Source organism: Boleophthalmus pectinirostris, unplaced genomic scaffold (assembly GCF_026225935.1).
Source record: "Boleophthalmus pectinirostris isolate CB_2022bp ecotype Guang Dong unplaced genomic scaffold, ASM2622593v1 HiC_scaffold_5, whole genome shotgun sequence".
NCBI classification, from domain to species: domain Eukaryota; kingdom Metazoa; phylum Chordata; class Actinopteri; order Gobiiformes; family Gobiidae; genus Boleophthalmus; species Boleophthalmus pectinirostris.
The window spans coordinates 20580118-20600363 of record NW_026571404.1 but is presented as its reverse complement, the minus strand read 5'-3'; the positions used below and the strand labels follow the sequence as shown (position 1 = coordinate 20600363).

The following is a 20246-nucleotide window of genomic DNA, read 5'->3' as shown; positions in this document are numbered from 1 at the left end:
CAAGTTACAGCACTACAATTACAATTCAGATCTGTGGAGAGTCGCTCCTATTCTCAGAAGGAATTACTGTAGTTTCGAGCAAGGCAAAGAAGTAACATCACCATGAAGATAAGCAGATGCCGGATGTTGTGTTACGCAGTGGAATTTTAAGCAAACTGCTGCTAATGGTTAATTTCTAAGCACGTAGAATGGCCGCTTTATTTACTTGTTGAAATATTTGACATCTCAAAATGCATTTACTTTCTGAAGCTATTAAAGTTATCAATGGCAAAAAAGTGCTAAGAGTTCATATTCACTTAATATTCTTTCTTTCTTTTTATTAGATTTGTTGTTATAAAGAACAGTTGTGTGAGGGTGAAGAGTGGAAGAGACATTCAACAAACTGTGCCGTGACGAAAGCCCTTGACTACAATGCAGGATTATTCAGATGTTTAATCCTGTCCTAACAATGGGGCTTAGAGCACGGACTGGCTCGTTCACTTAAGGGCAATACAATTAACACAAGTATGTATTTATACGGAAGCATCATTCAGATACTTGTATGGTTTAGTCGCTATGTCTGCACCATATTCCTTTTTGGAGCTCTGTTATCTACAATAACCATTTTGAAGGGCCCATATTATGTCATTTTTTAAACCTATGTTATAATATTTCCTCATCACAAACATACTCAGAGTTGTGTTTTGTTTTATTCATGCACAAACCCTGCATATGTAGGTTATATGTAGACAGACTAATAATAAGGAATTGCTCAAACATGTGTGAAAGCAACAAAACACAACTCCAGGTATGTTTTTCAAAGCTCACAAGAGTACATTTTACGCAATAAAGGATATTTAAGTACAAATTAAGTGTAATTGTTCATATAATCACATGGGACTGTACAATTATATAAAATGCTCACTCTAATACTTGATTGTGCCATTTGAGAACAACATACTGCTTTACCATAATCAGGAAATCAAGACTTTCAGTGGACGCTATCATAAGTACTTTCCAAGATTAATCAACATTGTCAGCCTTCACCGTAGTAACCACAGTGGTGAATTGTGATACATGACCAAATCACACCTCCCCAGCCTCACATCACATCTTCCTGTGTAACAACAACCCAATCCGCCCTCCTCCGTCACTTTCTATACTTTGGTAGCCACAATAATGGTCACTGTCACCGTATTAGTTTTACAGGCCTGACAGTGTGACAGAGCACATTAATCTCTATAGCCCCCAGAGACACCCCTGTTACATGACGACCTGCTCCCCCACACACTCACACACACGCTGTTTACAGAGCTACACCACTGTCCATTAACCAAATGCGCTGAAGAAAAGTACACGCAAAAAAAATACTATGCGGGGAGATGTGATTTTTTTATGAATAAGCAATCCCATGCAAATGTGCTTCTGGCTCAAAACACTGCTCTAATTTAAAAACAGTGTTGTCTTGGTGTGTGGGGTCTCTACATGAAAACGATGAAGAGAAATTAATTTGTAAACTGCTCTATTGTGGCACAATCACTCATTAGACAATGAGTTAAAGTCTAAAATGTAATGTCTAAAGGCTCTGTACATTAAATTGACATTTGTGAGCTTTAAATCATGTTATAATGTTGATACCTCATCAAAAACATACCTGGAGTTGTTTTGTTTCATTCACTCAAAATGCTCTATTCCACCTTGTGATTCCATGAAGCGGGAGTTTTAAGTTAACAGCTCCTTTTACCTTTTGTTCAGTAGAGATTGGCAAATACAAAACTCAAACTGTCCAAATGATTCCAGTGAAGGTATATGGTGTTTTAAAACATAGTGGCACACTTCCTGTATTACCACATGACCTCAAAAAGTGGAACAAGGAGTGTTTTCTATTTGAGATAGGAACTCAGCCTAAATATGCAGGGTTCGTGTGTTAAATACGTGTGAATAAAACAAAACACAACTCCGGACATGTTTGTGATGAGGAAACAGCATTATAACCTAGATCAGAAAATAGCGTAATATGGGCCCTTTAATGTGCATCTTGTGTAACGTTTCATGGATTTTTCTGATTAGCTTGTGGAAGCACATAGAATAAATTAACACTGACTGTTAAAGCATAGATTTAATATTTCTTCTTCTCCACCTAATTTATTCTGCCCTCTATAATACATCTTTTAGTGTGTCGAGGGTATTTCACAGTATTGGATCCTGTATCATTGATTTCAATTCACCTTTTTAATCCACAAGGGCATATTTAATTGGCGGGTCCTTTCAAAGACTCATGGATTGTTCAGTCTTTCAGACCATAGGTTTGAATGAAGCCTTTAAACTGCAGTTCATTCCACACTGAGACAGAATCCAGAAATATTGTGACTAGAGAGGAAATGTTGACACAGAGCATTAAAATTAATTTGTATACATACAACTTTTTTGCCTAATTTTCATTATTCTGTTAAAAAATACACATCTGATGCACTGAGAACAAACGGGGAATCTCACATGGGCCTATACTCCTATACAAGCTAAATATTGGACCCTAATTTCAAGTTACTTTTAGGCAAAGCATCTTTTTTGTAAAACATTATATATTGTGAATAAATCAATACAATTGGTATAAGAATAATCAATATTTGATTTGATGTTTGATCCATAACCAGAGACACAGGTAGGTCAAGTTAGTTTATCAAATCTTGAATATCCTACATCCCCTACTTTAACACAGTTCATTTACACAGTATATCAATATATCAATAGAATAACGTAGGAATAATAATATAAAGTGCTGCCTCAAGTGTAAAATCTTGCCTGTTCATTTCAATAATGTATTCTTTAAAGTACTTAAGTTAAAGGTTGAGTGAGAATGAACATTTATTCTGACTGGTGCCAAAATGTCAGAGATGTCCATACTAAAAAGGTCAAGTGTGCTTTGAATTGGCAAACGTCAAAACAACATTCAAACCAAGAGGGCTGTAGTTGGTGTGACAGCCCTGTGAGGTGATGTTACAGCGACCAGAGCAGTAATGTAAAGACGATGTCAAGGTGAGATTTGTGGTTGAGAAGGAAAAGGAAATGTTGTGTTCATAAATTATAAAGCGCGTCACCTGATAACCGCCGGGCTCCTCAGACTTCTTCCTATTGGGGCTCTAAATCAATAGTGCTGTGGATTAGGGTACAATTATGGTCATTCTCACAGTATCACTTTTATAGGCAGTCTGACAGTTTGACGTCAGTCCATCAATCACTGGTCTCAGGAGATGTTCTCTTTCAACAGCCCGGAGTCAAGGTGCAGTAGGTCTATTTCAGAAGGAACTGGATACTATAGTCAACCCCATTACTCAAATACATTTTAGGTGTTAAACAAAATATCCAATCAAGTTTCATAATCAAATTTTTCATAATTCAAAGTGCTACTGTTATAACTGTATTAGTGAAGGTAGAAGTAGTAACAATAGTAATAGTAATTGTAGTAGTAGTAGTAGTAGTAGTGCAAATGGTAATAGTAGTAATAGTAATAAGTATTAGTTTTCTTATGCAGGGTCCACCACCTTCTTGTCTCACATTCCCGTGAATGTTTCATAATATGGCATTAAACTCCACCTGCCACCAGGCCACGTTAAAGATCAGATCTGTGTTTTTTTGAGGTATTTACTTGCAAAAAACATGTGCAAGGAAATCAGTGTAAGATGGATAAAGCTATACTGTGGAACATTCCAAGGAAAACCACAGCATGTCCATGGAGATGAATAGTTTGAATAACATTAGTAGTATTTGAAGTACAAGCATGCCTGATAATATAGTAACAGCAGTTGTCATAAACACTGCAAAAAACAAAATCTAGTCAAGTTAAGATGACTTGAATTAAGAAAGTTTCATCATAATTTGATTAAATTTCACTTGACAAGTAAAATTACCTGCCAGTTTGTGACACTTAAACTAAGAAAAACAACAACTCTTTGCACTTAAAATAAGAAACAAAATCTATTGTTGCTTAAATTAAGAAAAACACACTCATTCCATTGGTAGGTCATTTTTACTTGTTGTTGAATCTACTCAAATAAAGTAAAATGTTCTTAATTTAAGTCGTTTTAATTTACCTAGAAATATATTTTTTTCCAGTGAAGCATTGGCCTCATCAAGCATTTTAGATAAACTTAAACATTTGTCGACATACCATATCATGTTACCATGAATACGTGCTACCTGGACTTGACCAAAGTAACCATGTTAGCTGTTGCGTAGTACTTGTACCTCTGCTCCTACTGCAGAGACACAAACTCCGGGGCAGTGGCAAAGATGGAAGACTGTGCCGGTCCAATATTGTGTTGAGTCACACAGAGCCAGAATCGTGTAGTGGAATAACAACGACCAAAGCAGACTCGTGTACGCTCTGATTGGAAAGCAAACAACTACAGTATCTGAGTGTCCTGCTAGACTTTGGATACGCGCTGTGCAAAGTCGCTGGTACAAGACCAGAGAAAATGTTCATCTTTGTGTAATCCCTCATCTCTGCTCCATCCCAACCTCCAATTACAAAGGGGGAAAAAACGCCTGGCTTTTTCCTCACCCCTCTGAAATACATAGGCTCTACATCAGAACTCAATTTGGTTTGGTAATGAGACTGCGCTTTGCTGTTCCCCATGCAGACAGTCCAATCTTCAATAACCAGCACACGAGGGCTTTGCTTAGTGGGAAGGCTCTGAGGAAATCGACTGGTGAAAGTGTTGCCTTTTTCATTCAGAGGAAACTTGAAGCTCACCTTGTGTAGTCATTTCAAATGCCCTTGAATTTAGATCTGAGGACAACCCTCACGCAACCAAGGGCATGCAATAGAGTTGATATAAATCTCTGTCAGAAAATACTGCACCAAGTAAAAGAATATCTTCCCACACAAACACTGCTCTTTAAATGGAGAGCTGAATGAGTAAACAAAGCTAGAAATAAAATGCCAAGGTTCAAAAGCAACTAAGAGCCCACTCAGCAACACAGCTGTATTCAACAAGCTGACTTTAAACACCTACTACAACCTGGGAGCTGCCTCATATTTATCTTGTCAAACCCAAAAACTAAATTCATTTACTTGTCTTGTGTCTTGTAACAGTATACAATAATTCAATATTGTCATGTTAATAAATCTGTAATTACCTCCCCAAAAGATTTTGACAGGATCTTACACCAGTATTACAATATCTGAAAATAAATAAATAAGTGATTTCACTGGAATTGATATATTGATCATCTGATGTTAACCAAAGCATTGGTATTTATTGTGAATAAATCAACATAATGATTTGAACATTACTGTGGATACAGATATGTTCATTAAATGTTAATCAGATTAACAATATTTATTTTTTATTTTTGGGAAATATAATTTGCATGCCACAGTTATTTGTTATAATTATCGCACAGTTCAGTCGAATTTGAAAATAATATATTATTAATAATATTATTATATGATACTTTTTCGGATATATGTTTGCTAAATTAAAATCAATCAATACCAAAAAATACCAAGAATCATCAGATAATTTCTCTCAAGAATTAGGAATCTTGTGATGTTTTAATTTTGGAAGATCTAATTATACTAGATCTAATCCCATCTGCAACAATCATAGTGACATGAGCAGCAGTCAGCACTCTTTATCTCCATTATCTACTTAAGGACATCCTCGCTCTAGAGAACGACTTGACTTGTAGATGTGTTTTTCACTCAGCCCTGCCATACGTTTCTTTTCTCTTGGTTGCTGTATTAGTAAACACACTCCTCGACAGGGGTCAGAGTTCATAAGCGCCTGTACATTGAGCCCACTCAACGATGCACTCCACAAGTAACACTTAATACTCGCCCTTCTGACTGCAGCCACCCACTGCCCGCTCCATATCTCTGTTATTAGGCATTATGCTGGGACATTTCTCAGGCTGTAATTACAAGCGACATTTAAAGTGTCCAAATAAACAGGATAAAATTATTATTACAAAACTCGTCATCGAACATATACTCAATTCTGCTGAGATCTGAGCACACACCAAAAGACATCGCAGATCTATAGCTTTATATTTAAAGTGGACGATACAAAATAATAAGGCTTCAAAAAACAATTATTTTGCTAATTGGTTAATGGACTGAATATTCTTTTGATTAGTGGATTAGTGGTTTAGATTGTGAAATCTGACCCAAATAAAGCTGAAATGCAGCCACTTGATAACATCCTGATGAGTATATTTATAGACATGTTTTCATCCAAAACACAAAATTTACACATTGCAGTGTTTTTATTGTTTTGAAAATGCAAAATTTACAGCGTATTAAAATGTTTCTGTTTTGCTTTAGGCACTCTGTGTCCCCCCTTTCTTTGCTTACTCCCCCTTCAAAACGCTATCACAACACAATCAGCGTGCATCCCACTAATGAAACCACTGCACATCGAATCAGGTTTGTGAAGTGTATTGTACTGTATATTTATGAAAAATGGCTGTGCAGGAGCATGGGTTATGTAGGGTTATGTAGGCTTGTGGGCTGAGCCTTGTTAACAGCTAGGAGGGTTCACATAGTGCCTGGAAGAGATCACTAAATGCATTGATCACATATAAACCCACAGTAGGTATGTTTTTGATGAGGGAATGTTATAACAGAGCAGAGTTTCAGCCTTCTACTTACTAACTTAAATATTTCTATTATTTATGCTGGTTCATGGATTTCAGCTTCTTGTTAAAACTTTGAATTTTTTGTTTTGAATTATTAATTGCTATGGCAACAGTCATCTTTTTTGTCATCACTTAGAAATTCATGGATAAGCTTAAAACTTAAATTTATATATTACTATATATGTCACAAAGTTGATACTACTTGCCTTCTCTAACACTGATACACTACTGATTTGTTCTTGCTGCTAAAGATTTAACCCATCCAATTAATGCCTTGCTCAAATGAACTTCAGCAGTGGCTCTTGAAACAGTAATTTGTTTCAATTCATTCACAAAGGCTCATTCACCTTGAAGACCACAGTAGATTGTTAATTCACCCTGACTAGACATTACATTTCTGTGCTATTCAGCTCAGCCGGCAAGCATCTCTATGACGACAGCTTTATAGTTACGGTATTTTAAACATTGCTTCATTCATACTTTGTTAGTGAAGAAAAATTAACTCACGTAATCGTCATATGCTTCGTGCGTAGCTGGTATTAGAGGCGGTCTGTATGCGTTGCTCGCTGTTGCCCCCCTGGGTCTTGGAGGTTGTGCGTCTCTGGATACAACAGCTGTGGGGGGTTTGGTGTGCGATGCTGCTGTCGTGGCCCGGGGGGCGACAGAGTTCCTCGTTGTGCCTCTGTGGCCCCTGGCAACACATCAGACATGAAAGTCAGTTAGGCCTAGTGACAGAAGTGTGGAGCGTAGACTGAATGAAGCTTGTGTAAGTGCGATAAATGTTATGATAACAAATCTGTATAATACATTTGCATGATGAATGGTAAACGATAATATTGGAACTACTTTATGCCACTAATACTACTTTAATCCCAATATATAATTTTCTGAATGTACAATATAATTAAAAACATAAGCAGAATGAAATACTCTATATACTGTATACAATAATGAGTCATAGAATTACTTATGCAACCCTCTACTGCTTAAATCTTATTTACAAACAAACAAAAAATGAAATAAACAAATGTAATTTATTGAAAAATAAGTTGAAATAGTAATTATATTGACAGGCCCATGCATTCTGTAACTATATTGCAAAAAGATCCAATGTCTTAAAATGTCTGTATCTTTTAGTGAAGGCTCCTGAGACACAGCCTGTTTTTGGTAAAAGACAGAAAAGCTGAACATTGCTGCAGTTACAAAATCACATCTCCTTATGCCTGGAGCAGTTCTAAGGCGACGGGCTTGTCTTCACTGTTATGACAATTGTTAAGTTGTCCACTTAAGAAACATTCAACTGTTCTGTGACGGGATTGTACTGCTGTGGGAGCTGCAAAATAAAACTGGCAGGGAGGCTTCAAGGAGGCTAATGCTAAAAAGTTTTCAGAAGAAATTTTTGAAAGAAGGCAGATTTAAGAATTAAACATGTCGAAGGGCAAGACAGTTCCCTGATGTTTCATTTTGACTGTGTTTTTTCATTTGTTTTGTTATTGGGGAATTTTAAAACATGTACATATTTAATCTGTACACCAACATTAACATACAACATGTAATAAATAGAATACTCAAAACACCTGTTGGATTAATGATAAATAATGTATTTATAAATACATTTTAAAATATATATTTTTTAATTATGTTTTTTGTATGGCAACCTCACGTTTTCATTGCTTAGTCATAACATAAACTCTTACCTGTCTGACCAGCTCATCTAAACAATACTAAATACTACTACTACTACTACTACTACTACTACTACTACTACTACTACTACTACTACTACAAGACTCTTCAGCTGAGCATGAAACAGTCACAAGTCAAAAAAATTGTGTGTTTCTATTGTGACACTACAATGTTTTTGAGTATCTAAAGTCAGATTTTAAGAGCACAAATGCTAATAAATGGTACTACACCAACTTACAAAATTGTTTATAAACACTGCATGCATTTAAGGTAAAGCAAAACATAATCACAGATATTTTTGAAAATGTACCCTTAAATGTCCCTTAAATGTCCTCTATAATCCAAAAATACATTGACAAACTACTGATGCCTGTTCCAGTGGGGCTTTATCATAAGAGGAAGTCTAAGCATTAAAAAGATGGTGCCTTTAAAAGTGAGCAGTCCCATGTTGAGGCTGGATTTAGCTCATCTACATCCAATGTCTGAATTAGGCCATGCTGCTGTGGCGGGCTGTGCTTGCTTATTCCTGTGAGACCACCCAAGCTCAGGTAAAAAAAAAATCACTTAAAAAGCTGCTGGAGGAAAATGGTTTTCACACCAGCAGCTCTGACAATTTATTTTTCTGTCCCTTTTCTGCTCTTATCTGTGTTAATACTGTAACTGCCCAAATTTCGTTCCACTGCTACTCTGAATATTTCTTCAAATGTCAATTATAGTCTTAGTACATTTGTTAAAACCAAATGTAACATGATTTTCCGTAATAATAATATCAGTAGCTATCATATCTGCTGGTGATACTATTTTAGACCTCTTCAGAATACTGGAATTCTATTTCAACATGAGCTAAAGAGTTGTTTCTGTTTTTATGTCTTTCTATACCAGGACACCCATACAAAGCATCTTGCCATTATATTCCTATTATATTATTATATTCCATATCCTTGGGACAGGTACAGAGGGTTACACAGCTTGTGACTCAAAATTCTGGGTAAAGATTTGTTATTCTAAATCAGGCATTCAAGTCACTGAATGTATCAATGATTTACACTAAGGCACTACCTAAGAAAATATTTGACATTTCAGAAACCATGAGAACCAAGTCTAAACAAGGTCTGAACCTAGTCTAAGGCTCTAAACTAAAAAAAAGAAAAAGCTAGGTGAGGACTGACATGTAATTTCAGTTGTCTAGCACTACAGAGGGCCAAATGAAGCTCCCATACCACCAGCAGGGTAACACAGTTTGAGAATCACTGTCTTGAGTGATAAGAGCATTTTAAAGAGAAATTATTATTCATTTCTTCTGGTACTAGACATAAAAGTTCAAGATCACCATTTAACATTTTGTTCATTGGAAAATGCAACATCTGAAACTGCTTAGAGAAATAACAACAGTGACTTGCAATTGCAGAACTTTGAAATAATCACAACTAAGTACAGGGATGTGGGTGGGGATAGGGGCAGATGAAAACTGAGATTTTCTGAGTACTCATGCCTCAAATGCAAAACAATGTAAGATTACTTAAATAAGCACAAATCAATTAAATACAACTATGAGCAGGCTAATGATGAGACAAAAACATTGTAACACGGTTGAAAACTCATAAAAGTTGATTCTGTGTAATGTGTTTCCTTGAACAGTAATAACTTGAACAGTACCTTCAGACTAGCAGACAGTTTTAAGTTGAGTGTGTGTTTTACCTGCTTGCGGCTGTGGCTGCTGGCCTCGTGCTTCGGCTCTGCCCGCCCCTCCCTCTGCTCTCCTCGGAGCCGTTGAGTAGGGACAGCTCTCTCAGCTGCTCCTGCCTGATCTCGTCGTTGTAGTCCTGTGGGAGACAAACAGCGCAGTCTGTGCCATGAGAAACACAACGCAACATTTGTCTCCTAATACAGCAGATGCTCAGGCAGCAGCAAATGTCATCAAATCAAAATTATCTCCAAACACACAGAGGGACACAGCATCCTGTAATGAAGAGTATGCCAAAGGGTACAGGGAAAGGACAGAAGTGAGCCAAAGCACTGTTTTTGCCTACAGATGAGGGCACAGTATCAAAAACAAAATTTATGTTTTGTTTGGATCAACCTGCTGCCTAAAAATACACACAAAGCTTTATATTAACACTTTAACATGAAGAGAAAGATAGAGATAGCTGCACAAAATATGAATACACATCTCCCTTATAGGTTTGTGAAAAAAAAGCCTTCCGGAGAGCTTGTAGTACATTTAAATTACATATTTTGGAAAAAATCATCAAAAATGGCCCAAAATCAGAGTTTATTGGGCCATCCGTACTTCTGAATTCTAGACAATCGGCATCAGCCATGAAAAAACCCATATCAGTCATTAAGGTAAAAAGTATGAATATTGTATTGAGATACTCCAAAAATATAAAAATATAATTTTCATCCAAATCGCTCGCCCTGGGTTTTAGGTGGTCATTCTGTGAAAAATTATTTCTAGTTATGGGCCAATTTACAGATATGAAATCATATTTATCTAGTGAGAGTGAGAGAAAGACAGACTAGTCAGACATATAGTCACAGTAACACAAGAAGATTTGCATTGAGACCCACAGCCTCGATGCTCGAGGCACTTTTCATTTGCTTATACAATAACAAGCAGTTTTTTATTTTCAATTGCCTTGTAAAAGACAGATGTTGCACGAGCGCAACATCAATACATCTAATCAAATCATATTGTTCACTTAGACCTGTAGGGCATCTAATAAAACTTTAAGACTCACTATAAAGCATTTTTACTCCCCCTGCCAGGTCCAACAATCGCAGCCATTTGAAACAAGTGTGTACAATACAACAGTGAAGTATTCCTCACATTCACCAAACAAGATATGGATCATTACTCTACAGATAAACACTGGACAAAGCAGCGTTAGTTATCTTGTCTCTTACTGACAAATAAACAGTCGTATTTCTCGAAGACACTGATGGGAGCCCAATAGACAAGAGCCTTCACTATCAACAACATGGGAGAGGCAGCGTCTCATTTCTCAACTGTCTCTGCCTTGGACTGGTCTTTCTTTTCAAGATTTATTTTTGGCCTTAGCGAGAGTGACTTTGTAAGTTGAGTCACAGGGGAAGAAAAGAGCTGACTTCACTCAAATAATAAGCTGTTGTATCAGATAATATAGCACCAGCAAAGTTAATGACAGGGCTGAAGAATCTGAGAAAATATCAAACTATGATTGTGATTTGATTTGCTTTATGTTTTCATTATAGGATTCTGTTCAAAGTTTACATTTTAAACTTGTCCAGAAGAATTGATAAAAATATTAAAATATGAACTGATAAATAAATATACAAGAATGACATTTGTATAGCTCAAAAGTACAAGGTTAGCCGTTTTTATGCAAAACAAAGCAGAATATATGGTATTTGGCAAACCTTAACAAATACTTATTAAAGCAGAATTAGTCTTGTCTCTCAAAAGGACTTAACCAACAGACAATAGCTGCCTGAATTATCATTGCATTGCAGTATTAGTAAATCCTTCTCTCATAGCTTACAAATCATTAATAAATGTTAAAATTGGTACTTAAATATATGTGTAAAAATACATTATGGTAATTAAGTATGAAATAATTATGAGTAAATATATACAGCCAATGCCAATAAATTGCCAGTTAAGTGCTATTAAAGGTAGTAATTAAGTAGTTACTAAGCCTGAATGATTCTTAATTAATTGTTTGTTCATTATGAATTAAGTCTTTGATCATGCTTTATAAAGGTTAAATAAAGTGTACTTGTTTTAAAGAGTTACTGAATATTTTGCTGTTTGTGGAGGAAATGATGGTACTTCCAAAACTGTAACCTTTGCAATTTGCTAAGTGCATTAACAAACAAATTTAACAAAAGTGCCTTCTGGTTGTGAGCTTAATGTCAGGTGTTGCCATTAAGCTGCCAACTTTGTTCATTTACAAAGGGACGATGCCAGATGCTTGGGAGACTTACCATCTTTGTATTCAACCAAAACAATAGACTAGAGAAACCTGCACTATAGACTTAGACTTAGACAAACTTCATTCATTCACAAGGGAAATTATTTGGACACAGTAGCTCACACGTCACAATGTATTATAATAACAAAGAACAACAATGTAAATGGTAATAATAAATTAAAACGAAGAAGCAAATATAGCAAGAGACTGGTGTCAATAAGGCACAATTTTATAAATGTATATGTACAAGTAAAAATAACATATATAAATATAGTTACATAAATATATCTCAGTTATATACAGTACAAGAGGCCATAAGGAGAAACAATGTAAAGATGAAATCATGACAATGTGCTCATAAGAACCCCACAGAAAGACTTAAGAGGCAGGAAACTAAAGCATATTCTGATTCTCGTTCAAACTTGTTTATTCTCAGGTCTTTCTAATTGTGTAGCCCCACATGACAAACCGAGCGTGTATCTGGCCTCACTTCTTTGTCACATTGCTGGTGTTATAGCAGGTGCCACATAGGGGAGTGATGAGCAGATTCTGATGCAGATTTTGACAGCTTTGTGTCGTGAGAGAGAAAAATGGGCTCATTTCCACAACATATGACTCTGAGTGCACATGTGCTTCTCTGTTTAATAAATGAGTGCCATCTCCAGCATTCTGTTGAGCGGAGGAAGACAAAGCAGAGATTTAATTGGAAAATCTGGTGTCAGCTTATCCCACAACAACAAATGCACACGGGCTGAAAAGGTGGAAATCCACATTAGAGTAACAGGAGCAGAGATAATGCCCTCTGAAGGCATCTGGCCCTCTGTAAAATTATTATCTCATCTTTGCACTGTTTCTCCTTATGACCTCTTGTATAGCTGAGATATATTTGTGCTACTTATTTTGAATGTATTATTTATATTTGCTCTTTGTTATTAAAATATATTGTGATGTGTGAGGTACTGTGTCCAAATAATTTCCCTTGTGGATCAATAACATTTGTCTAAGTCTGTAAAGGTGGAGATGGACACTGGTGTAAGAGGAACAGAGTTAAAATGTACACATGACAAATATTGACACCCGTAAAGGCCTAGGTGTAACAGGGGCAGAGATAAGGCCCTCTGAAGGCCCCTGCCCCTCTGTTTGTCAGTGGGACAGGAGCTGATGGGCTGTGGCCTGCTGCACACTGGAGGTCCCATCAGCTAATAATTGTGTGAAAGGGTCAATATCACACATCTCCTGACCTACACAGGCAGTAGTTATGTTTGTGCTTAGTTTTATACGATATTAATAAATAATTCATGCATTTGATTAAAGGAACAATATTATATTATATTCCATTTAGGCCAGGTTTGTTGAAGAAAATCTAGAGTATTTCTTTATTTGAGATTACTTGACTTTCAATTTCAGTTATTGTCCAATAAAGTTGGTCTTGCTAACTAAACCGTATTTATGCTAATAGCAGTTCAACAAAACACAAGATCTTGAACAGCAGGATCACAATGCATTTTACTGTTTCTTTAATATGATGTATTTGACTGTATTGTATTTGTTGTCAGTTACCAAAAGTGTCTGTGTGTTTAGTAGCCCACATAAAGGGAGTCTCACCCACAGAGGGAACAAGAGCAGACATTGAGAACAGTTACAAGTACCTTGGTATCCCACAAGCAAATGGCAACCTTGAAGAAGCAACAAGGAAAGTGGCTACGACCAAATACCTGGAACGGGTGAGGCCAGTCCTAAGAAGCCTGCTCAATGGCAAGAACAAGGCCCAGGCAATAAACAGCTACGCTCTGCCAGTGATCAGATACCCAACAGGAATCATAAGCTGTGCAAGGGAGGAGATACAGACTACAGAGTTAAGACACAAAAGCTCCTGTCCATGCATGAAGGGTTCCATCCCGAATCTGGCACCCTGAAACTGTACGTGAGCCAGAAGGAAGGAGGCCGAGGACTACTATGGGAACCACTGTCCAGGATGAAACATCCAAGCTCCTTGAGTACATCAAGGACAAGGCCCCGACAGATCACCTGCTCAGAGAATGTCTCAGACAGAGGAGTGCAGAGGAAGAGGTGCTGGAGGCACCATCACGGCAGGACAAGCCCCTACATGTGGTGTACCACTGGAATATAACACAAGTAGCTCATATCAAGAAATCCTGGCTCACAGGAGCAGGCCTTGAGCACCCGAGCACTAGAGGCCCAGACCTACCACACCAGACAAGACCCAAGGTGTAGGCTGTGCGAAGAGACAGCCCAGCACATAACTACAGGGTGTATGATGCTGGCAGGGAAAGCATACGTAGAGCAAAATAACAGAAACATCTGTGCAGAGTACGGGCTGGAGACCCCAAGGTCAAGGTGGGAAACACCTCCAAAGGCTGTGGAGAATGATCTAGCCAAGATCCTGTGGGACTTCCAGATACAGACTGACAGAATGGTGATGGTGAACCAACCTGTAACCCCCAAACTGGAGAAGTGGTTACAGCAGATCCCAGGAAAAATCAGACATCTCAGTCCAGAAAAGTGCAGTACTAGGAACAACAAAGATACTGTGCAGAACTATATATTTTGTTATATTATTATATATTTTGGAGGTTTTTGTTCTTTTGTGACTACCTCTCTCTACCCCTCTCTATTCAAATGGATTCAGTCCTAGATCTCTGTAATGAGGAAAAGTTTTGTGGTTCTAGTAGATGAATTATTGCACTGGCCTTCAGACCGTATGATACAAGCACTGGCCTGAGGCACTACATCTGCAGCAGCTGTTTTCTTGCATATTCATAACTCAGTCTCCTTTCTGTACGTTACACACATCCATAATGTTCACTCATTATCTCATTATTTCAGAAAAAGTTTTGGTTACTCTATTTTAAATTGAAATTGAAGAATGAACTCAATAATAGGTTAATCTTGTCAATGTGTGCAGCCTGAAATGGATTATTCATTAATCTTTTGATGCATTTTTCTTTCTTTGTTTTCAAGTTTTCTTCTCCCCCATTAGTTCAATGTTTGGACATGGCAAAATAAACACAATCAAAGTGTCACCTACTTATGTCCTTGGAGATAGGTCAGTAAAAAACAAAAAAAACAAAAAACAAACATGGTATAAATAGAACCTTGAATGTATGAATAGAGGTGTATATGTGTGTAAAAGATGTGTGTGTATGTGTAGGTGTATGTGTATGTGTATGTGTGTATGTGTATGTGTATGTGCATGTATAAGCAGGTAATAACCAGGGGAGTCAACAGGGGGGACAAAGGAGTCTGTTGTCCCAGAGCCAGTGTCTTAGGGGCCCAGAATTAGACCCTCTTATTGCTATCATTATCTATTTTTATTTATTTACTTACTTCCTTACTTAATTGTTTCTGAAGTTTTTTTTTTTGTTTTTTTTTTAACTTAAAAAATAAAGTATGGTAAAAAATGTAAAAAGGTACAAACAGTGTAAAAAGATAAAATTTGTCCTACAATGGGGGGGATAACACAATGCTAAAAACCTCATAAGACCCCATCCCCCGTGCACTTCCCTGTGATTGTGGTCTCTGCTGGATGTGCCCATTAGACACACAGTACTGCATTAAAACAAGGCAAACAGCAGGACTTTGGTTTGTGGAGCCAGAGGCAGCAGCATCTGTCACTATGGATACGGACAGATGCCTGGTGCGTTTATGATGCGCCGTTTCACAGCAAATCCATAACATCACGCCACCAGCAGGTTTGAACTATAAAAAGGAAAAGGTAAGGTGTTTCAGGGTACTTCTGATGTGTTTATGTTTGTGTGGACGGATTACAGAGCAAAGAGATAGACGGCGAAATGTGTCCTCTATTTTTAACTTTCAAGGTGTGCTCTTCAGTCAAACTAAACTAAAATGCGCATTGCATTTGCTAACAACAAATAGGCTGCTTCTTGCTAACTGTATACTTATATATATTTGTAATTAGAATCTAAATAGATTAAAAATGTTCAAAAGAGAAAGTTTAAAGGCCTATATTACACTATATTTCCTCAACATAAACATACCTGGAGTTGTGTTTTATTTCATTTATACATGTTTACACACAAACCTTGCATATTTAGTTCTTCTCACAAACAGAAAACACTCTGTTCCAACTTGTGATGTCATGTGGTAATACAGGCAGTGCTCCACTGTGATTTTAAACTCCAAACGCCTTCACTACACTCTACTTAACTAAAGGTAAAAGATAGCTGTGAACTTGAATACTACCACTATATGACATCACAAGATGGAACAGAGCATTTTGAGCATTGGAAATAATGCAGGATTACTCAAACTGTGTGTGAATGAAACCAAACACAACTCCAGGTATGTTTTTGAGGAAGTAACAACATTCTAACACACTTAAAGCTCACAAGAGTCAATTTATAGGACCTTTAAATGACACCAGCTATTTGGCATGATCTACACAGATATTTTCACATTGTTTTATCCATCAGGAGGAAAAAGATTGAATCTGTACAGCTCACAATGTGCAGCAACTGGCCAATTTATTTGGGTCTGAATGACTTCTCATTATTCATTTTCATTCCATAGATCTATCTAAAGTAGAATGACATGTACCTGGTGACCGTGTACTTATAAGTTGGAGAGGCTGGAGATCTAAGCACAGTGGAATATTCGGTGTGAGCAGAAATCTGCTTTTGCTTATTAAAACAGACTGTTTTTCTGGGTGATCATTAGCAGGAGTTTTCTGAAGCATAAAAAGGTCACACACATTTTTCTCCACTGGCCTTTTTGACACAGTTTTAATTGTACAGCACACACTGGTCCAGATCTGATGAGAAAACATGCAAACATTGATTTGTGAGCACAAGTCTTACAGCAGCACTCTGTATTAAGCCTGTCACATTTGCAAACCTTGATTAATATTTACAGCTTAGGCTCAGCCAGAGTACACAACACGCACATTAATTATTGCTAACTTCTCCGGGCTCCAAGTTGGAGCGGGAGTTATCCAAGTTGCTCCTCTATACTGCACTTTAATTGCTGAATATATTAAGGCTCTCTTTGTAACGACGGCCTGTGGAGTGGAGGAAATCACTTTCACAAATTTTCTTATATGTTAACAAATTCATATTTGATATTCAAGCCAGAAATTATCAAATACACACATTAACTACTTCGCTTTCTATCTTTTTTCTTCACTTATATTATATTATATATATATATATATATATATATATATATATATATATATATATATATTCACTTTGGTTCATTTTTAAGAAATGAAGAGAAAATATCAAGATTAGATTATTATCGTGTATCCCCAATTTGTCTAAACAAGACTAAGTATGGGGGCAGCAGCCATGTGTTTTATAACTAAATATGGCAGTAATTTGAAGTAGTTGTACTATGCCTGGGTTTCAGCAGTCACTTCATTACATTTTTTAAAGACTTTTTGAACATTTTTGTCCCTTCAAAAGCAACAACATTTTGAGCTGTTCCACTCTCTCCTCACTCTGATAACCATGGACAGCAGGGTTACCAAGGCAGTATCAGTACTTTTTAAAGTACAGATTACTTGTTCCACCTCTGACCAGTGCAGCAGCATCACACTCAAACAGCACATCGGATTTAGAGGGAAAAGAACAAACAAACAAAGCTTACAGGAGGGAGTACTGCACACTACAGCGCCAAAGCCAAAGGTCCAAAAACAAGAGCAGCAGTGGAGTGAAAAGCATAGAAAAACTCCTGGGTGGGAAATACACATTATAATCCAGGGATCAGCGCGAGGTGAGAGGTAATGCATGGTCTGCACATTGGTGAAAAACAGCTAGTATTGTTTGCCTCACTATAATAAAGCCCTATAGATTTTTCCTGTTTGCACTGTGCACAAAGGGAAGTGTGGAGAGAAGCACAAAAGGTGTACTTACTGGAACCAGGAACTTCTTGATCTCCTCCAGGGCGTGGCTCATGCGGGAGTAGGCCTCTCCGGGTGGAGCGAAGACTTCAATTAAAACATGAAGGTCGTTATTTAAATGAGCGTATTTTGCCTCTCCGCTTTTCCTCAACTCCTCCTCCTGTGGATAATGAAGACAGAAAAGTAATGAGTAATAGGACTGAACAATTTGAGAAAGATACGTAATTGTGACTTTGACATACATTGCAACTGGAATTAGATAGATTTGCTATAGTTATATTTAAAATTTTCTATATTATTGATGTTCAAGCCATGTTACAGTGCTGTTACCTTCTCAAAAACATACCTGGAGTTATGTTTTGTTGCATTCTCAGATGTTTGAATAATGCTTTATTATTACTCAGTCTACATCTCTAAAGCTCCAAATGCTCTGTTCTACCTTGAGATGTCAAGTAGAGGTAGTTTCAAGTTAGCAGCTACCATTTAACTTTACTGGAGAATGACATATCTAATGAAGGTGTATCAAGTTTAGTTGTTGTGTTGTAATTTTTAGAGAAGAGCTCATCCTAAATATGCAGGGTTTATGTGTTAAACAAAACACAACTCCAGGTATGTTTGTGATGAGAAAACTTAGAAAAGACTGAAAAGACTGATCTGACAAAATAATACAAGAGTCACATTTCAGAACATGTTTCCACAAATATGAACTACAGAGTTATCTGTTCTTATGCAGAATAGCTATTTTGTTGTTTATGGAGGAATTTATGGTACTTGTTATGGCTAATTGCAGCCTTTACGATTTACTAATTACGTCCATTGATATTGTGATTTTGATTCTTCTGTGATTTATCTAGCAGAGAAATCAAGGAAATAAAAGGCACTACCAGTATCAAAGTATTTTCGTAGTAAACACTAGTACTACTGTATAAGCAAGCCACGTAACGTTCACGTACCAGTACCAAGACAGATAATAAAAACGTTCCCAGCCTTATTTTATGACACAAAATTATATAATACTCTCTGGTGCACCACATTTCGTAGTGCTTTTCATTTTCTATCTTTAATTGTATATTTTGTTAATTTATTTCTTTAAATTACTATCCAATTAAATGTATGATTTAATTTGTGTATCCTCCCTTGGATGAATGGATAAATTAAACCAGCAGCTGATCTCATGAATAATAAACATCCAGAGTAGCCCAGAGCAGAAAAAGGCAAGTTTTTGAAATAGCATGTTTGGCTTATATTTTCCTTGATAATTAATTAAAATAAATGTCAGTAATCAAAGCAATAATGAATAAATGTCAAATCTGGAGGGCACGGGGCTCACATCTTGATAAAGTTTTGCAGCAGACAGTTCAAACTTTGGACTTGATGGTCAAATAAACACCTCCAGCCACACAAACAGTCTGAAAGTTAGCAAACACTGCACAGCGCACCTGGGACCTGGGGGATACAGGAGCATATGGTCCCATCAAAACAAGCCTGGTGTGGCGGCAAAATAAAAGCAAATACCAAGGAAGCAGAAAATATCTGAAAGTAAAGTTATGCTTAAGTTATCTGGGGTACAGATTTGTGTCACTTTAAAATTTGACTTTTAGAAGTTCACAATTTGAAGCTACAGGTGCACATAAAAACTAAAGTGCAATGTTTGGTTATATAATACTGTAATATAAAACTTTAAATGTTAAGATTATTTAATTACTTAAGCGTCTTTGAGTGTCCAAAAAGGTGCTATATTTAATAAATCTGAACCATTATTTTTTTTTTTTTAAGATTATTCGGTTAACGGTGCACTATGTAACTTTTTGTTTCGGGGTCCGTCACCTACTTGTTTCTATGGAGATATCATTGGTCTGCCTGGAATGTTCCACAGTATGACTTTAAACAGCTCTACCTTACATTTATTCAATTGCACGTGGTTTTATTGCTCAAAAATACCTAAAACACCTCCACAGATCTGATTTGTAATTTGGTTTGGTTTGGTCTCAATGAAGACAGAAAGGTTTAATACCATACTGTGAAACATTCCAGACAAAGCAATAACATCTCCATAGAGAAAAGCATTTGTCGGGCCCTCTACCAGAAAAGTTACACAATGCACC

At 36.8% G+C, this 20246-nt stretch overlaps 2 protein-coding genes across 2 annotated transcripts in view; both read right to left on the bottom strand.

The window, feature by feature from the left end:
- The window catches only part of dst (dystonin), a 317525-nt gene that overhangs the window by 119275 nt on the left and 178004 nt on the right, over positions 1 to 20246 (bottom strand).
- khdrbs2 (KH domain containing, RNA binding, signal transduction associated 2) overlaps positions 1 to 20246 on the bottom strand; it is an 88393-nt gene that overhangs the window by 11269 nt on the left and 56878 nt on the right. Inside the window, exons 4-6 of the mRNA XM_055163077.1 lie at positions 18155 to 18301; positions 10006 to 10130; positions 7129 to 7312 (exon numbers count right to left, since the gene is read on the bottom strand). Of these exons, the coding sequence (XP_055019052.1) occupies positions 7129 to 7312; positions 10006 to 10130; positions 18155 to 18301 (456 nt within the window). The remainder of the gene's footprint in view (positions 1 to 7128; positions 7313 to 10005; positions 10131 to 18154; positions 18302 to 20246) is intronic.